Genomic DNA, 20750 nt, shown 5'->3' on the forward strand with positions numbered 1-20750 from the left:
ATGTCTGTGTATGGATATGTATGTATATGTGCGAGTATGGGCATTTATGTATATACATGTGTACGTGGGTGGGTTGGGCCATTCTTTCGTCTGTTTCCTTGCACTACCTCACTAACACAGGGGACAGCGACAAAGTATAATAAATAAATATAATGTTTCAGAGGGTGTAGATCATGCCTTACAAACCTCTTGAATCTTATAAATTATTCAATACCTATGGCAAGACAAAAGCAACAGACATTACATTCCTGGACTTTGAGAAAGTATTTACCAAAGTCCCCCATGTTAAACTGATGCAGAATGTCTGGGCCTTGGGGATTACTGGTTGCATGGGAAATTGGAGAGAAGCCTAGTTACGTGACAGGAAGCCGAAAGTCATATTGAATCATGAATCATCACCATGGTCACCCATTATTAGTGGGTGTCCCCCTGGGATCCGTACCTGGGCCTATACTTTTATTGATGTAAGGATGAACAACTTAATTAAGAGCCCATATTTGCAGATGGAACAATGATTGGCAATGCTATATTAACTGAAGAAGATAAGCTAAGATTAAAAGAGGATCTAGACATAATCGCTGAATGGTCTAAAAAATGGAATATGCCCTTTAACATCAAATAATGTGAGTTGTTGCAAGTAGGAAACCTCAATAAAAAAACAAATTTTGAACGGATGGACCACAAGACAAAGAACACCCTGTATGAGGGATCTAGGGGTCACTATCTCCAACAACTTCAAATTCTCCTGGTACTGTAATGAAGCTGCTAAGAAAGCAAATACGATGTTAGCATTTACTAAAAAAAAACTTTTCATACAAGAGCAAGGATGTGATATTACCACAAAACCTAAGTCTAATTAAATCCCCACCTTGAACATCCAGTTGAGTTTTTGGCCTGCACTTGAGAAAGGATATTCTTATATTGGAAGCAGTGCAGCAAAGACCAACTAATTTGATTCTCTCCTTGCATAAGAAACTATATGAGGACATATGGCAAGAATTACACTTGTTCTACCTAAGCAAGAAGCATCTCCAAGGCATATTAATATAAAGGTTTAAAATACTTAAAGAATTCAATAATGTCAAATTAAAAAATTCTTTACCGTAGCACCAGCACTACCAATGTGAGAAAATAGACAAAAACGCAGAGAGGTCACTAACTTAATCTACACAGTACGAATTATTTCTTTACCAATGATATTATTGATGTGTGGAATATCATCCCAGAAAATGTTGTTCACAGCAACACCTTTAATATCATCAAAATGAGGCTTGGTAATCACTTGTCACTCTCAAGTATTGAAAATTCATTCAATCAGTCATCATAATGTAGTGGTATATTAGCTACCTTCTAAACCCCTAACCTCTCAATGACCAAGCTGTGGTAACATATCAGCATTGATTAACCCGTGTCACCTGCTTTGAGAGAGTGAGCAAGAATTATTGTATCATTCTTCAATATCAGGAATAATACAGACAAGGTAAGTCGAGAGCTGAAGTTTATCCTTACTATTGTCCTCACAACAAAACATGAAGGGATGCAAGACATATTCATGTTCATCTATCTTATGACTTTCTTATACAAATTTCCATCATGCATATTAATCCTGCAAGGTATTTTTCTACCTGTTTTCTATCCAGCATGTTGCCAGAGGGAGTGGAGGGTGGGGAGAGAGCCTTTGTTTTGCTATTCTTTTCTTCTATTGCTTTTAAGGAGACTGTATTTCAATAGTGTTATGGCCAGACCACCTCGCTTGGACCTTGGGTTTGTAGTCTATGTACCTAAGTAACTCTATGTACATAAAAATCCTGTGGTCATACAGTCAATAATATCTGCTGATGGTTCAAAATTGCTTACAAAAGATAGTACTCATATGAAGACCCATGGCACCTATTATGGCAGTCATCAAGTTACAACTCTTGACACTTAGGAGTTAAATTTTGTATGGAAATATTGAAATGAATGATGTCAGTACAAATATAATACTTTTATAGATAATATTCATACCTCCTCATGCTTCTGAAGATACTCTGGTAGAGGTTTGTTCCAGTCATCTGGTGGAGAATCTCGCTTTTCCCAAATGGTATTAGCATGATGCCCTTTTAACCTCTCTTGACGGCGTACCCTCTCGCTTTCAATCACTGAAGACTGATGGTATAGGTCAAACATATGTTCTTTTTCATCAATCGGAATTGCAACTGTACACAACAAAGTGCTAAATACACAAAGGATGAAAATTACCGAAAAAACAATAAACATTCTTTCAGTATTAAGTAGAATGGATAGGTTATAAAATTACTAGCTGAGATATAAATACTGTACCTACAGAAATTATAACTAGTGAGGTCTTCAAAGGCCTTCTAGTCCCATAGCCCAGGCTGGGCCCAAGTTGTTGGATTGGGTTGTTAATCAGCCAAGCTGTTTGAAATAGCAGCCTGCAGGCCCAGTCAGTCTGGTAAACTTTGTAGGTACTTATACATGGCCCTCTTAAACTTCTTTGTACATCCTATGGTGTTTCTCAAGGTCATGGGCAAGGTGTTGAAGTTTTGGGGCCCACATGTCTAAGGTGCTTTCTATTTGTATGCATATCACATCTTTGTATTTGAGAGGTCATATTTCACAGTTTTCCATGCCTGTCATGCCATTAAGATGTTATTTCTGAGAGTAAGCTAGGAACCAAGCCTTCTAGGATTTTCCATGCATTGATGTTGTTATACTCTCTAATCTACACTCCAGGAAGTAGAGCCTCAGTGATCTCTGTCATTCCCAACAAGTTCCTTTACCACATTAATATGGACCATGAAAGATCTCTGAACACTAAAGTTGCAATTTTGTCCACCTTATAGACTGGTGTTAAAACACAGTAGTATTTCATGTGAATGAATTAGGGCCTTGAATAGAATCACTGGTTTCCCTTCTCTTGTCCTGAAAGCCATTAGGATCCAACCTATCATGTCCCTGGAGAAAGCAACTGTTGTTTCATGGAGTTATTGAATGTCAGATCATTAAACATTATTACTCTGAGGTCTTTCACATTATTCCACTGATTTATAAGTGTCTCTATCTGTCCTGCATTCAGTACTGATTTCAATTTTTTTCAGTTTTCCCATACCAGAGGATTTGAGATTTATCCCCAATGAAATGAAAGTTGATCTCTGTGGCCCATTGGAAGACTTACTTTGTCATTTTGAAGCCTTTCAGCATCCTGAACTGATGTGACTTTCATAGTTATTCTTGTATCAGCAAAGGATGATAGGAAACAGTGCCTCATGCTTGCATCAATGTCAAACACAAAAGAGTCATGACATAGCACACAGTAAGTACCAAAAAAGTGCATGCAGCAGTGCACCACACTATATCATGACATCCATCTGCATGTAAAATAAGAGGTTACGAGCCATGGGAAAAAACATACACAAAACATTACATAAATAATGGAGACAATGCAACAAATAATACTTAAAATGTTATCCAAGCAATGAAAAGAAAATACAACACATACAGAAAATGGCAGAAGTGTATCAACCTATTTGTAAAATCCACATTTCTCTGGGACAGGGTAGGTAAGATTTTGCTGTACATTCTTTCTAGGATAGGTAAGATTTTGTACATTTTTCTGAATATGCAGATACTTATTAGTTCATGCATTAGGTAAGAGCTTACTAATGAGAACTAACAAAAAAAAAATTCCTGTAGCATATAAATAGAATACAATTTATAACATTCACTAAAAAGAGAAATAATAAATAACTAAATATGACCATTCATATCAGCAACCTGAAATGCAAACATTCTGCTGTATCATCAATATTTCCATTAATTTTCTTGATTACATTTATTTATTTATTATACTTTGTCGCTGTCTCCCACGTTAGCAAGGTAGTACAAGGAAACAGATGAAAGAATGGCCCAACCCACCCACACATACATGTATATACATACATGTCCACACATGCACAAATAAATCCCTATAAATTTCAATATATATATATATATATATATATATATATATATATTTTTTTTTTTTTTTTTATACTTTGTCGCTGTCTCCCGCGTTTGCGAGGTAGCGCAAGGAAACAGACGAAAGAAATGGCCCAACCCCCCCCCCATACACATGTACATACACACGTCCACACACGCAAATATACATACCTACACAGCTTTCCATGGTTTACCCCAGACGCTTCACATGCCTTGATTCAATCCACTGACAGCACGTCAACCCCGGTATACCACATCGCTCCAATTCACTCTATTCCTTGCCCTCCTTTCACCCTCCTGCATGTTCAGGCCCCGATCACACAAAATCTTTTTCACTCCATCTTTCCACCTCCAATTTGGTCTCCCTCTTCTCCTCGTTCCCTCCACCTCCGACACATATATCCTCTTGGTCAATCTTTCCTCACTCATTCTCTCCATGTGCCCAAACCATTTCAAAACACCCTCTTCTGCTCTCTCAACCACGCTCTTTTTATTTCCACACATCTCTCTTACCCTTATGTTACTTACTTATACCCTTACGTTACTTATATATATATATAAGTTGTTAGAAGCAGTGAAAAGTTTTTATCGAGGATGTAAGGCATGTGTACGTGTAGGAAGAGAGGAAAGTGATTGGTTCTCAGTGAATGTAGGTTTGCAGCAGGGGTGTGTGATGTCTCCATGGTTGTTTAATTTGTTTATGGATGGGGTTGTTAGGGAGGTGAATGCAAGAGTTTTGGAAAGAGGGGCAAGTATGAAGTCTGTTGGGGATGAGAGAGCTTGGGAAGTGAGTCAGTTGTTGTTCGCTGATGATACAGCGCTGGTGGCTGATTCATGTGAGAAACTGCAGAAGCTTGTGACTGAGTTTGGTAAAGTGTGTGAAAGAAGAAAGTTAAGAGTAAATGTGAATAAGAGCAAGGTTATTAGGTACAGTAGGGTTGAGGATCAAGTCAATTGGGAGGTAAGTTTGAATGGAGAAAAACTGGAGGAAGTAAAGTGTTTTAGATATCTGGGAGTGGATCTGGCAGCGGATGGAACCATGGAAGCGGAAGTGGATCATAGGGTGGGGGAGGGGGCGAAAATTCTGGGAGCCTTGAAGAATGTGTGGAAGTCGAGAACATTATCTCGGAAAGCAAAAATGGGTATGTTTGAAGGAATAGTGGTTCCAACAATGTTGTATGGTTGCGAGGCGTGGGCTATGGATAGAGTTGTGCGCAGGAGGATGGATGTGCTGGAAATGAGATGTTTGAGACAATGTGTGGTGTGAGGTGGTTTGATCGAGTAAGTAACATAAGGGTAAGAGAGATGTGTGGAAATAAAAAGAGCGTGGTTGAGAGAGCAGAAGAGGGTGTTTTAAATGGTTTGGGCACATGGAGAGAATGAATGAGGAAAGATTGACCAAGAGGATATATGTGTCGAAGGTGGAGGGAACGAGGAGAAGTGGGAGACCAAATTGGAGGTGGAAAGATGGAGTGAAAAAGATTTTGTGTGATCGGGGCCTGAACATGCAGGAGGGTGAAAGGAGGGCAAAGAATAGAGTGAATTGGATCGATGTGGTATACCGGGGTTGACGTGCTGTCAGTGGATTAAAACAGGGCATGTGAAGCGTCTGGGGTAAACCATGGAAAGCTGTGTAGGTATGTATATTTGCGTGTGTGGACGTATGTATATACATGTGTATGGGGGTGGGTTGGGCCATTTCTTTCGTCTGTTTCCTTGCGCTACCTCGCAAACGCGGGAGACAGCGACAAAGCAAAAAAAATATTCCCTGGGGATAGGGGAGAAAGAATACTTCCCACGTATTCCCTGCGTGTCGTAGAAGGCGACTAAAAGGGAAGGGAGCGGGGGGGCTGGAAATCCTCCCCTCTCGTTTTTTTTTTTTTTTAATTTTCCAAAAGAAGGAACAGAGAAGAGGGCCAGGTGAGGATATTCCCTCAAAGGCCCAGTCCTCTGTTCTTAACGCTACCTCGCTATCGCGGGAAATAGCGAATAGTATGAAAAAAAAAAAAATATATATATATATATATATATATATATATATATATATGCGTGCATAGTGCCATTGTACAAAGGCAAAGGGGATAAGAGTGAGTGCTCAAATTACAGAGGTATAAGTTTGTTGAGTATTCCTGGTAAATTATATGGGAGTGTATTGATTGAGAGGGTGAAAGCATGTACAGAGCATCAGATTGGGGAAGAGCAGTGTGGTTTCAGAAGTGGTAGAGGATGTGTGGATCAGGTGTTTGCTTTGAAGAATGTATGTGAGAAATACTTAGAAAAGCAAATGGATTTGTATGTAGCATTTATGGATCTGGAGAAGGCATATGATAGAGGTGATAGAGATGCTCTGTGGAAGGTATTAAGAATATATGGTGTGGGAGGCAAGTTGTTAGAAGCAGTGAAAAGTTTTTATCGAGGATGTAAGGCATGTGTACGTGTAGGAAGAGAGGAAAGTGATTGGTTCTCAGTGAATGTAGGTTTGCGGCAGGGGTGTGTGATGTCTCCATGGTTGTTTAATTTGTTTATGGATGGGGTTGTTAGGGAGGTGAATGCAAGAGTTTTGGAAAGAGGGGCAAGTATGAAGTCTGTTGGGGATGAGAGAGCTCGGGAAGTGAGTCAGTTGTTGTTCGCTGATGATACAGCGCTGGTGGCTGATTCATGTGAGAAACTGCAGAAGCTGGTGACTGAGTTTGGTAAAGTGTGTGAAAGAAGAAAGTTAAGAGTAAATGTGAATAAGAGCAAGGTTATTAGGTACAGTAGGGTTGAGGGTCAAGTCAATTGGGAGGTGAGTTTGAATGGAGAAAAACTGGAGGAAGTGAAGTGTTTTAGATATCTGGGAGTGGATCTGGCAGTGGATGGAACCATGGAAGCAGAAGTGGATCATAGGGTGGGGGAGGGGGCGAAAATTCTGGGAGCCTTGAAGAATGTGTGGAAGTCGAGAACATTATCTCGGAAAGCAAAAATGAGTATGTTTGAAGGAATAGTGGTTCCAACAATGTTGTATGGTTGCGAGGCGTGGGCTATGGATAGAGTTGTGCGCAGGAGGATGGATGTGCTGGAAATGAGATGTTTGAGGACAATGTGTGGTGTGAGGTCGTTTGATCGAGTAAGTAACGTAAGGGTAAGAGAGATGTGTGGAAATAAAAAGAGCGTGGTTGAGAGAGCAGAAGAGGGTGTTTTGAAATGGTTTGGGCACATGGAGAGAATGAGTGAGGAAAGATTGACCAAGAGGATATATGTGTCGGAGGTGGAGGGAACGAGGAGAAGAGGGAGACCAAATTGGAGGTGGAAAGATGGAGTGAAAAAGATTTTGTGTGATCGGGGCCTGAACATGCAGGAGGGTGAAAGGAGGGCAAGGAATAGAGTGAATTGGAGCGATGTGGTATACCGGGGTTGACGTGCTGTCAGTGGATTGAATCAAGGCATGTGAAGCGTCTGGGGTAAACCATGGAAAGCTGTGTAGGCATGTGTATTTTGCGTGTGTGGACGTATGTATATATATGTGTATGGGGGTGGGTTGGGCCATTTCTTTCGTCTGTTTCCTTGCGCTACCTCGCAAACGCGGGAGACAGCGACAAAGCAAAAAAAAAAAATATATATATATATATATATATATATATATATATATATATATATATATATATATATATATATATATATATATATATATATATATATTTTTTTTTTTTTTCAAACTATTCGCCATGTCCCGCGTTAGCGAGGTAGCGTTAAGAACAGAGAACTGGGCCACTGAGGGAATATCCTCACCTGGCCCCCTTCTCTGTTCCTTCTTTTGGAAAATTAAAAAAGAAAAAAAAAAAATTGAGAGGGGAGGATTTCCAGCCCCCCGCTCCCATATTAATATATATATATATATATAGGGGATTAAGAATACTTCCCACGTATTCCCTGCGTGTCGTAGAAGGCGACTAAAAGGGGAGGGAGCAGGGGGCTGGAAATCCTCCCCTCTCGTTTTTTTTAATTTTCCAAAAGAAGGAACAGAGAATTGGGCCAGGTGAGGGTATTCCCTCAAAGGCCCAGTCCTCTGTTCTTAATGCTACCTCGCTAACGCGGGAAATGGCGAATAGTTTAAAAGAAAAGAAAGAAAATATATATATATATATATATATATATATATTTTTTTTTCATACTATTCGCCATCTCCCGCATTAGCGAGGTAGCGTTAAGAACAGAGGACTGAGTCTTTGAGGGAATATCCTCACATGGCCCCCTTCTCTGTTCCTTCTTTTGGAAAATTTAGAAAAAAAAAAAAAAATGAGAGGGGAGGATTTCCAGCCCCCCGCTCCCTTCCCTTTTAGTCGCCTTCTACGACATGAAGGGAATACGTGGGAAGTATTCTTTCTCCCCTATCCCCAATTCATAACATAAAATATTCTTTTACATTAAACTTTTTCACCAATTTTAGATTTATCAAAAAAACACAAAATCATATATGTATATACACATGTACATAATCCATACTTGCTGTCTTTATTCATTCCTGTCACCACCCGCCAAACATGAAAAAGCATCCTCCCTACGTGCACATGCAAAGTAGCACTAAGAAAAGACATAAAAGGCCACATTCGTTCACATTCAGTCTCTAGCTGTCATGTGTAATGCACCGAAACCACAGCTCCCTTTCCACATCTAGGTCCCACAACATTTTCCATGGTTTACCCCAGATGCTTCACATACCCTGGTTCAATCCAGTGACAGCACGTCGAGCCCAGTATACCACATCATTCCAATTCACTCTAATCCTTGCACACCTTTCACCCTCCTGTATGTTCAAGCCTCGATCACTTAAAATCTTTTTTATTCCATCCTTCCACCTCTAATTTGGTCAACTGCTTCTCCTCATTCCCTCTACCTCTGACACACATATCCTCTTTGTCAATCTTTCCTCTCTCATTCTCTCCAGGTGACCAAACCATTTCAACACATCCTCTTCTGCTCTCTCAACCACACTCTTTTTATTACCTAACATCTCTCTTACCCTTTCATCACTTTATTAAACTACCTCACACCACATATTGTCCTCAAACATTTCATTTCCATAACATCCACCCTCCTCCACACAACCCTATCTATAGCACATGCCTCAGAACCATATAACATTGTTGGAACCACTATTACTTCAAACATACCCATTTTTTGCTCTCCAAGATAACGTTCTCGCCTTCAAAACATTCTTCAATGCTCCCAGAACCTTTGCCCCCTACCCCACCCTGTGACTCACTTCCGCTTCCATGGTTCCATCCGCTGCTAAATCCACTCCCAGATATCTAAAACACTTCACTTCCTCCAGTTCTTCTCCATTCAAACTTACCTCCCAATTAACTTGCCCCTCAACCCTACTGAACCTAATAACCTTGCTCTTATTCACATTTACTCTCAGCTTTCTTCTTTCACAAACTTTACCAAACTCAATCACCAACTTCTGCAGTTTCTCAGCCGAATCAGCCACCAGCACTGCATCATCAGCGAACAACTGATTCACTTCCCAAGCCCTCTCATCCACAACAAATCACATACTAGCCCCTCTCTCCAAAACTCTTGCATTCACCTCCCTAACCAACCCATCCATAAACAAATTGAACAACCATGGAGACATCATGCACCACCCACAAAACCGACATTCACTGGGAACCAATCACTTTCCTCTCTTCCTACTCGTACACATGCCTTACGTCCTTGGTAAAAACTTTTCACTGCTTGTAGCAACTTACCTCCCACACCATATTTTCTTTATACCTTCCACAAAGCATCTCTATCAACCCTATCATATATATGCCTTCTCTAGATCCATAAATGCTACATACAAATCCATCTGTTTTTCTAAGTATTTCTCACATACAGCTGGTCCACACATCCTCTACCACTTCTGAAGCCACACTGCTCTTCTCCAATCTGATGCTCTGTACATGCCTTGACCCTCTCAATCAATATCCCCCCATATAATTCCCCAGGAAGACTCAACAAACTTATATACCTCTGTAATTTGAACATACTTTTATCCCCTTTGCCTCTGTACAATGGCACTATGCATGCATTCCGCCAATCCTCTGGTACTTCACCATGGATCATACATACACTGAATACCCTTACCAACCAATCAACAACACAGTCACCCCCTTTTTTTATAAATTCCAGTGCAACACCATCCAAACCCACCGCCCTGCTGGCTTTCATCTTCCGCAAAGCTTTCACTACCTCTTCTCTGTTTACCAAACCATTCTCCCTACTCTCTCACCCTGCACACCACCTTGAGCAAAACACCCTATATCTCCTACTCTATCATCAATCACATTCAACAAACCTTCAAAATACTCTCTCCATCTCTTTCTCACTTCACCACTACTTGTTACTACCTACCCATTAGCCCCCTTCACCGATGTTCCCATTTGTTCTCTTGTCTTACACACTTTATTTACCTCCTTCCAAGACATCTTTTTATTCTCCCTAAAATTTAACGATACTTTCTCATCCCAACTCTCATTTGCCCTCTCTTTCACCTCTTACACCTTTCTCTTGACCTTCTGCCACTTTCTTTTATACATCTCCCAGTCATTTGCACTACTTCCCTGCAAAAATCATCCAAATACCTCTCTCTTCTCTTTTACTACCAATCTCACTTCTTCATCCCACCATTCACTACCCTTTTTAATCTGCCCATCTCCCACCTTTCTCATGCCACAAGCAACTTTTTTGCAAACAATCACTACTTCCCTAAATACATCCTATTCCTCCCCCACTCCCCTTACGTCAATTTGCTCTCAACATTTGCCATTCTTCACTCAATTTCTCCTGGTACTTCCTCACACAAGTCTCCTTTCCAAGCTCACTTACTCTCACCACTCTCTTCACCCCAACATTCTCTCTTCTTTTCTGAAAACCTCCACAAATCTTCACGTTCGCCTCCACAAGACAATGAACAGACATCCCTCCAGTTGCCTCTTTCAGCACATTAACATCCAAAAGTCTTTCTTTCATGTGCCTATCAATTAACACGTAATCCAATAACGCTCTCTGGCCATCTCTCCTACTTACATATGTATACTTATGTATATCTCTCTTTTTAAACTAGGTATTCCCAATCACCAGTCCTTTTTCAGCACACAAACCTACAAGCTCTTCACCATTTCCATTTACAAAACTCCATGTACACCAATTATACCCTCAACTACCACATTACTCACCTTTGCATTTAAATCACCCATCACTGAGAGGGTGAAGGCATGTACAGAGCATCAGATTGGGGAAGAGCAGTGTGGTTTCAGAAGTGGTAGAGGATGTGTGGATCAGGTGTTTGCTTTGAAGAATGTATGTGAGAAATACTTGAAAAGCAAATGGATTTGTATGTAGCATTTATGGATCTGGAGAAGGCATATGATAGAGGTGATAGAGATGCTCTGTGGAAGGTATTAAGAATATATGGTGTGGGAGGCAAGTTGTTAGAAGCAGTGAAAAGTTTTTATCGAGGATGTAAGGCATGTGTACGTGTAGGCAGAGAGGAAAGTGATTGGTTCTCAGTGAATGTAGGTTTGCGGCAGGGGTGTGTGATGTCTCCATGGTTGTTTAATTTGTTTATGGATGGGGTTGTTAGGGAGGTGAATGCAAGAGTTTTGGAAAGAGGGGCAAGTATGAAGTCTGTTGGGGATGAGAGAGCTTGGGAAGTGAGTCAGTTGTTGTTCGCTGATGATACAGCGCTGGTGGCTGATTCATGTGAGAAACTGCAGAAGCTGGTGACTGAGTTTGGTAAAGTGTGTGAAAGAAGAAAGTTAAGAGTAAATGTGAATAAGAGCAAGGTTATTAGGTACAGTATGGTTGAGGGTCAAGTCAATTGGGAGGTGAGTTTGAATGGAGAAAAACTGGAGGAAGTGAAGTGTTTTAGATATCTGGGAGTGGATCTGGCAGCGGATGGAACCATGGAAGCGGAAGTAGATCATAGGGTGGGGGAGGGGGCGAAAATTCTGGGAGCCTTGAAGAATGTGTGGAAGTCGAGAACATTATCTCGGAAAGCAAAAATGGGTATGTTTGAAAGAATAGTGGTTCCAACAATGTTGTATGGTTGCAAGGTGTGGGCTATGGATAGAGTTGTGTGCAGGAGGATGGATGTGCTGGAAATGAGATGTTTGAGGACAATGTGTGGTGTGAGGTGGTTTGATCGAGTAAGTAACGTAAGGGTAAGAGAGATGTGTGGTAATAAAAAGAGCATGGTTGAGAGAGCAGAAGAGGGTGTTTTGAAATGGTTTGGGCACATGGAGAGAATGAGTGAGGAAAGATTGACCAAGAGGATATATGTGTCGGAGGAGGAGGGAACGAGGAGAAGAGGGAGACCAAATTGGAGGTGGAAAGATGGAGTGAAAAAGATTTTGTGTGATCGGGGCCTGAACATGCAGGAGGGTGAAAGGAGGGCAAGGAATAGAGTGAATTGGAGCGATGTGGTATACCGGAGTTGACGTGCTGTCAGTGGATTGAATCAAGGCATGTGAAGCGTCTGGGGTAAACCATGGAAAGCTGTGTAGGTATGTATATTTGCGTGTGTGGATGTATGTATATACATGTGTATGGGGGTGGGTTGGGCCATTTCTTTCGTCTGTTTCCTTGCGCTACCTCGCAAACGCGGGAGACAGCGACAAAGCAAAAAAAAAAAAAAAAAAAAAATCACTATAACCCAGTCTCGTGCATCAAAGCTGCTAAGACACTCACTCAAGTGCTACCAAAACACTTGCCTCTCATGACTAGGTGCATAGGCACCAATAATCACCCAATTCTCTCCATCCACTTTCAGTTTTACCCATATCAATCTAGAGTTTACTTTCTTGCTCTCTAACACATACTCCCACAACTCCTGCTCTTGTCCTCTCACCAACCCCTGACTTTACTCCCAAGACATTCCCAAACCACTCTTCCCCTTTACCCTTGAGCTTTGTTTTACTCAGAGCCAAAACATCCAGGTTCCTTTCCTCAAACATACTACCTATCTCTCTTTTTTTTCTCATCTTTGTTACATCCACATACATTTAGACATCCCAATCTGAGCTTTCGAGGAGGATGAGCACTCCCCGCATGACTCCTTTTTCTGTTTACCCTTGTAGAAAGTTAAAATACAAGAAGGGGAGGGTTTCTAGCTCTACGCTCCTGCCCCCTTTAGTTGCCTTCTACAACACATGGGGAATACGTGGGAAGTATTCTTTCTCCCCTATCCCCAGGGATTTTTCTTGATTTTTTTTTTATTTTGCTTTGTCACTGTCTCCCGCGTTTGCGAGGTAGTGCAAGGAAACAGACGAAAGAAATGGCTCAACCCACCCCCATACACATGTATATACATACACGTCCACACACACAAATATACATACCTATACATCTCAATGTACACATATATATACACACACAGACACATACATATATACCCATGCACACAATTCACACTGTCTGCCTTTATTCATTCCCATCACCACCTCGCCACACATGGAATACCATCCCCCTCCCCCCTCATGTGTGCGAGGTAGCGCTAGGAAAAGACAACAAAGGCCCCATTCGTTCACACTCAGTCTCTAGCTGTCATGCAATAATGCCCGAAACCACAGCTCCCTTTCCACATCCAGGCCCCACACAACTTTCCATGGTTTACCCCAGACGCTTCACATGCCCTGATTCAATCCACTGACAGCACGTCAACTCCGGTATACCACATCGATTCAACTCACTCTATTCCTTGCCCGCCTTTCACCCTCCTGCATGTTCAGGCCCTGATCACTCATATTACCCATTTGTACTGTACCGGAAAAGTTTTATACTCATATAGCCCCATTTCTTGAATATTCTCTATTTTCATACAATCTCGTATCTATGTATGCTGTCTGCATTAGCTATGCCCTCAGTCATTCTGTTCCACTCATTCCACACTCTTACACTGGGACCTCTGAATTTACATTAGATTTACATTATTTTTAGTATAACATGCACAGTGCTATTTTTCCCTCATGGGAGGCTCCAGTCACAGACAAAAAAGTCCACATCAAAGCCGAGCCTAAACTGAAATATGGAGAGGTGAATGAAAGGGAAAGAGACAAAGGATAGTATTCTATAACTTTGGAGGTAAAAAAATCTGTCTTTTAAAATGTGCTAGGTCATGCTTATTGGGAAAGACATGAAAGGGTAGAGCATTCCAAAGCTTTGAGGTACAGGGAAAAAATCAGTTATCAAAATAGCCCATCCCTGAGTTGCTAATGGCCACAAAGTAATCATGTGATGTACCAGCTTGCTGATCTAGCTAGTGGTGGGGACACACAAGAAGCCAGCTCTCGGAAGCAAAAATCAAAGTAATACCTAGAAAAGAGGGAAAGCAAAACAACACTGCGGTGTATGGCAAGCAGGTCAGGAAAGCAAAACAACACTGTGGTGTATGGCAAGTGGGTCAAGTTCTGAAGTTAGCCGAAGACAGTTTACAAGTTGGACCACTTTTGACTCAACTCCATCAGAGCCACCCAACATGTGAGAGCAGTACTCCATCCTAGGACGGATCACTCTTTTGTATAAATGGAGCAACTGTTCAGAAGAAAAGAAATTCTCATATGTAAGCAGTACTCCCAGTTTCTTAGAGGGAAATAGCTATTTCTGTAATTTGGGGTTTCCAAGACACAATGGATCCTACAACAATACCAAGTAAGTTCACAGATTCAAGAGGTGAAATTACAGAACTGTCAAAGGAGAGAGGAAAGTTGTGAGGAATTTTCGATAGAGAAATAGGTACAAACCGGGTCTTGGGGGCATTAAACTTAAGGTTATTAGGTTCAGCAGGGTTGAGGGACAAGTTAGTTGGGATGTAAGTTTCAATGGAGAAAAATTGGAGGAAGTCAAGTGTTTTAGATATCTGGGGGTGGACTTAGCAGCAAATGGAAGCATGTGAGTTACAAGGTGGGGAGGGGGTGAAGGTTCTGGGAGCACTGAAAAATGCATGGAAAGAAAGAAAGTTATCTTGGAGAGCAAAAATGGGGTATGTTTGAAGAAACAGTAGTTCCAACAATATTACAAGGTTGCGAGGCATGGGCTATAGATAGGGTTGTATGGAGGAGGGTGGATGTGTTGGAAATGAAATATTTGAAGACAATATGTGGTGTGAGGTGGTTTGATTAAGTAATGAAAGGGTAAGAGAAATGTGTGGTAATAAAAAGAGTGTAGTTGAGAGAGCAGCAGAGGGTGTGTTGAAATGGTTTGGACATATGGAGAGAATGAGTGAGGAAAGGTTGAAAAAAAGGGTGAATGTGTCTGAGGTGGAGGGAACAAGGAGAAGTGGGAAACCAAATTGGGGAAACCAAATTGTAGGTGGAAGGATGGAGTGAAAAAGATTTTGAGTGACTGGGGCCTGAATATGCAGGAGGGTGAGAGGCGTGCAAGGAATAGAGTGAATTGGAACCATGTGGTATACCTGGGTCGACGTGCTGTCAATGGACTAAACCAGGGCATGTGAAACATCTGGGGTAAATCATGGAAAGATCTTTAGGGCCTGGATGTGGATAGGGAGCTGTGGTTTCAGTGCATTACACATGACAACTAGAGACTTGAGTAAATCATGGAAAGATCTTTAAGGCCTGGATGTGGATAGGGAGCTGTGGTTTTAGTGCATTACACATGACAACTAGAGACTGAGTCTGAACGAGTGGGGCATTTTCTTTGTCTGTTTTCCTAGTGCTAAATCTTTGAAGCGGGGGTATTGACGCTGTTTCTTGTACACATGTACATATATACTTGTTTGCCTTCGTCCATTCCTGTCGCTACCCTGCCCCACAGGAAAACAGCATTGCTATCCCCTGCTTCATGTGGTTTGATCGAGTAAGTATTGAAAGGGTAAGAGATATGTGTGTTAATAAAAAGAGTGTGGCTGAGAGAGCAGAAGAGTGTGTGTTGAGATGGTTTGGAAATATGGAGAGAATGAGTAAGGTAAGGTTGACAAAGAGGATAAATGTGTCAGAGGTGGAGGGAAGAAGAAGCTGGAGACCAAACTGGAGGTGGAAGGATGGAGTGAGAGAGATTTTGAGCGATCAGGACCTGACCATGCAAGAGGGTGAGAGGCGTGCAAGGAATAGAGTGAATTGGAATGATATGCTGTACCAGGGTCGATGTGCTGTCAATGGACTGAACCAGAGCATGTGAAACGTCTGGGGTAAACCATGGAAAGGTCTGTGGAGCCTGGATGTGGATAGGAAGCTGTGGCTTCAGTGTATTACACATGACAGCTAGAGGCTGAGTGTGAATGAATGTGGCATTTTTCTGTCTTCCTGGTGCTACCTCGCTGATGTAGGGGGTAGCGATGCTGTTTCCTTTGGGGTGGGGTGTCGCTGGGAATGGATGAAGGTAAGCAAGTATGAATATGCACATGTGTATATATGTATATGTCTGTGTTTGTATATGTATATGAGTACACACCTCAATAGTGCATTATGCACGGGGGAAGCCAACAGATAAAATAAAGATAAACTATTCATTAGCTTTATTTAAGTACAGTTTTGATAATTGGCTTCTTTTTCTTCTTTATAAATTCTTGAAGGTGTGAAGGCACCGATTCTGTTAAGTTCTTGAGAAGTTGTGGGTACAAACTGTGCCTTTCTTTACGAATGGCCACCTCAAGCTTGGGAACACTGCTAGTATCCTAACTAAATGTGACATTCTGTTACAACAAAAACAAAACTAAAAACAAAACAATAAAAAAGAGAATGAAATCAAAATCTTACAAGGCATAAGGCAAATATACACACAAATCACTGCTCAGCAACAATATACTTCCTTTACATGCAAGCATAACAAAAATGACAATAAATAAGCGTGTTCACTCTCCACAGGAACCACCACAAACAAAATCTTGCAAGTGTGTGGGGTGGTGTCTCACACAGTGAGGGCACTGCTGCATAAGTCTGGGTGTTGCCACAACTGGGGAGGAAGCTTCTGCTGGTGGGTACTCCCCTTGACCCAAGGGTGCTGTGGGGGTCAGCGAAATCCGGAGGCATAGGAGACATCAGTTTCACAAAGACAGGTGGCCACTGCCAGCCAGCTTCACCTCCACTACCATGCCCAACCTGTCCCACACCTTTGAAGCAATTCGTTGTCCTACATACAGACAGGGGTGCCTACAGACAGCTGAGGAAGCATAGCTGCATCACCTGCTGGGTCGCTCTACATGTGAGCCTGGCTCTCAACTATACCCCACTCCCTGTTTCACAGAGCAGCTCTCCATTGCCGGGGTGCCAGAACACCATCTCACAACCGTCTTCCTGCTGCCAGCTGTGTGGGCAACTTATCCACCTCTCTTAGGGGAGTGTTGAGATATTGGAGCATAGCCTGAGTCATTTTGCTGCTGTGCAAGCTACCTCCAAAACCCATGTTGTCCCTTAACATCCGTTTAGCTGCCCTTACCACTGGACTGGGAAAAGTGGGCTGAGAAGATGCAACCCATTTTTGTTGAAGCTTCCATCTCCTCACTGTCTAGATTGGTTCCCCCATGTGAGGCAATTTCTATGGGTGCATACCATCTCCTTAAGAAAGTGAGAAGCCCTGTGATAACTTGGGATTTTCCCACATAGCTTCGAATCCTACTCACTGCACAATGTAAGAAGTGTAATCAAAGCATGTATTCCTTCCTCACTTTATTATAAAGAAGTATCCTTTCACAGAAAAGGGTGGCATCACCTCTATCTTGGTCTGACTCCTGCCTCCAATATCATGAAGAAGAATTCTTTCACAGGAAAGGGTGGTATCACCTCTTATCTTGGTCTGATTCCTGCCTCCAACCGCCAAGTGAATGTTCCCATGCTGCCGGGTGACCGCCACCCAACTATTGTACCACACACTAAACCCTACAGTGACAGATGATTTAAAGGAAAGTGTGTGAAATTAAATGTGGCATAGAAATAGGTTACATTCAATTTAACAGACTTTCGGCATTAATAGATGCTCCTTCCCCACTAATAGTCCATTAAATAGAGGGTTTACTGTAGTTGGAAGAAACATTAGGAAGGAACCTTTGAAAACACTGCACTAGAGTTGCTCTCTGCTAGCTGCCTGTTAAGGGTGAGGTACTAAAGACTATGAAGCAGCACTGGAGTTTAACATTTATGGAGACTTGCCATGGCCACCCCTATGAGGAAGTTCCCAAGGGAAACAGGCATCAGAGATGTAGATGCATGGTCTACCAACTGCGCTAAATCAAGATCACAGATCACATCATTATCAGTAATTTCTGGTCAACATTTGTGTTACATCAGTTCCAAAAGCCCTAAAACTGGCCCAAAGGCATCCTCATCATCCACAAAGGCCTCAAGCAGATCTCTCTAGTGGTGCTACAAAACATCCTGACTGATCCTTTACTTCTTCAGTCATCATAATGACTATGCTCACACGTGTCATCTTACTTCTGCAAAGTAAGCCATGGTGAAAGTATGGGCATGCCTGAGGCTGAGAGTTACCTCTTTTACATATAATGTCATTCTGTTCTGTGATTCAGACAGAGTCACTGGAGGCATGGTCTTCTGTTCTGATATATCAGGGAGGACCTTAACATCTAGGATATGAGTACAGTAATACCCTTCAAAATGCTATGCAATTGAGCTTATGAACACTTTAGCAAGGTTAACCTCTTTCGTTTTATCCCTTTGAGGAGGCTACCATACCTGCATTCTCAGACAGGATGTGAGCATGGCTGTGAGAATCAAACAGGGGTATAAGATAAAAAGCTCTAGGCAATGGGTTTTCAAACATTCTGAAGCCACAGAACCCTCGCAGTCTCTCCTAAAAAATCCTAAAGATCTGCTTAAAAATCTGCAGGATTCAGTGAAAAAAATCTAATATTTCATCTTTTGAATCTCTAGTGGCAAACTCCCAGGCAAAAAGTATAAGATGTTTATAAACTGACAGAGATGTGCATCTTGGTACAGGACTGAAACTATGCCACAGGTTTAGAGTGCAGAAAACTATAATTGCAATGTTCAAGAAATTCTTCCTTAAGAATTAATGGAGTGGATTAGACTGCATGCTGTTAAATCTGTTCATATTGAATTCATAAGCTTTTTTATCTTATTTCTTATGACCCCAGGTGTAATCTGAAAATACACCAAGCAGCTTCATATCACTATAATTCTAATATCCATCTTTTACCCTTTTTGCTATAACAAAAAGCCAAACATTGTCTTGTGATCTTTAGTTCTACTTACCAAGGACTCCAAATCATTATGTTTCCTATAATTTAAGCATTGCTTGTAGTCTGCTTTCCACTGAGAGCAATCCTGAGTTTCACCATGGATGAAATATTGATGAAACTTTGCCTTTATGGTTGTACAGTCATTATACTCTTCTTTATATCGCTCACATCGGCGAACCTGCAAGTAAAAAAAAGTGTTTAAATGTGAGACGTTTAAGTGATTGGACAAAGCAAATAGCATACTGTATTTACAACCTGCTAGAGATGAGGTCACAGAAAGCAAAAAACCATAATGGTGAAGCAGAAAGTTCACCAATTTCAAATCAAGCAGACAAAATTCTCTTGTAAAGAGTAAAACTGCCTTGATTAACACCTTTGTGCAATAATGATCCCACATAAGCAACCGATGTGTTAAATGTCCTTTGGGCACCAATGATGCCACTTACACATCCATCTAGGAGAAAACCGAGTCAAAGTGTGGTTTTAAAAAGTTAATGATGCCACGTTTACACACTTTTGTTTAGAAAAATCTTATCTAACTTTTAATCTAATTATACTGGAAATAGTCTTAATATATATATATATGTAATTATTAATTATAACTACATTTTCATAGAAGTTGCTACAACAGTTTGCTTACCATTAATTATCCTCAACTCATCAAAATACATACTGCAGGTTGAGTATTCCTTAACTGAAATGTCTGGGACCAGAAGTGCTTCAGATTTTGGAATTTTTTTGGACCTTGGATATAAATGAGATATGTGGAAAACAGGATGGTATGGAAACGAACGGGTTAGAGCTGAAACATACCTCAATGTTTCGACTGTTCAACGGTCTTCCTCAGGAGATACTGATTCCAGCATTTGGCAGGACTATGTTCCCCCAGCAAGTGATGTTCACCCAGTAAGATGCCTTGGCATGTCGCTCTTTGATTGGATTGCTTGTCCTGCTGCCTTCACCCGTTCACAGCAATCTCCGCTGCCTGACGTGACCAGCAGATGAACCCAGACCTCGTGTTAACATTATTCTTAATCCCTTCCTCTATGTAATCTCCCACACTATCACTAAACAGTTTAGTGTGATAGCTTGCCTGGAGAAAGGGATTAAGAATGTTAGCTTAAAATCAGGGTTTATATGCCAGTCACGCCAGGTAGCAGAGACTGCTGTGAACAGGTGGAGGCAGCAGGACAAGTGATCCAATTAGAGAGTGACATGCCAAGGCATCTGAATGGGTGACCATTTTGCTGAGGAACACAGTCCTGCCAAATGCTGGAATCAGTATCTCCTGAGGAAGACCACTGAGCAATCGAAATGGTGAGGTATGTCCCAGCTCTAACCCATTTGTTTCTATACCATCCTGTTTTCCACATTTGTTGCAATGGATAATAGATAATGAGATATCTTGGGGATGGGACCCAAGTCTAAACACAAAATCCATTTATGTTTCATACACAACTTATACACATAGCCTGAAGGTAATGTATATAATACTTTTAATAATTTTGCACAAAAAACAGTTTGTGTAACACTAAAACATCAGAAAGCTAATGTGTCGCAACGTTAGCCA

The 20750-nt window shown here is 41.4% G+C and overlaps 1 protein-coding gene across 2 annotated transcripts in view; it reads right to left on the minus strand.

Moving 5' to 3' along the window:
• The window catches only part of LOC139756518 (synaptic plasticity regulator PANTS), a 48158-nt gene that overhangs the window by 20683 nt on the left and 6725 nt on the right, over positions 1-20750 (minus strand). For both annotated transcript variants that reach the window (XM_071675991.1, XM_071675992.1), the window contains 2 exons: positions 19194-19358; positions 2008-2148 (listed from right to left, as the gene is read on the minus strand). In XM_071675991.1, coding sequence (XP_071532092.1) covers positions 2008-2148; positions 19194-19358 — 306 coding nt within the window. The remainder of the gene's footprint in view (positions 1-2007; positions 2149-19193; positions 19359-20750) is intronic.

Source organism: Panulirus ornatus, chromosome 22 (assembly GCF_036320965.1).
Source record: "Panulirus ornatus isolate Po-2019 chromosome 22, ASM3632096v1, whole genome shotgun sequence".
NCBI lineage: Eukaryota > Metazoa > Arthropoda > Malacostraca > Decapoda > Palinuridae > Panulirus > Panulirus ornatus.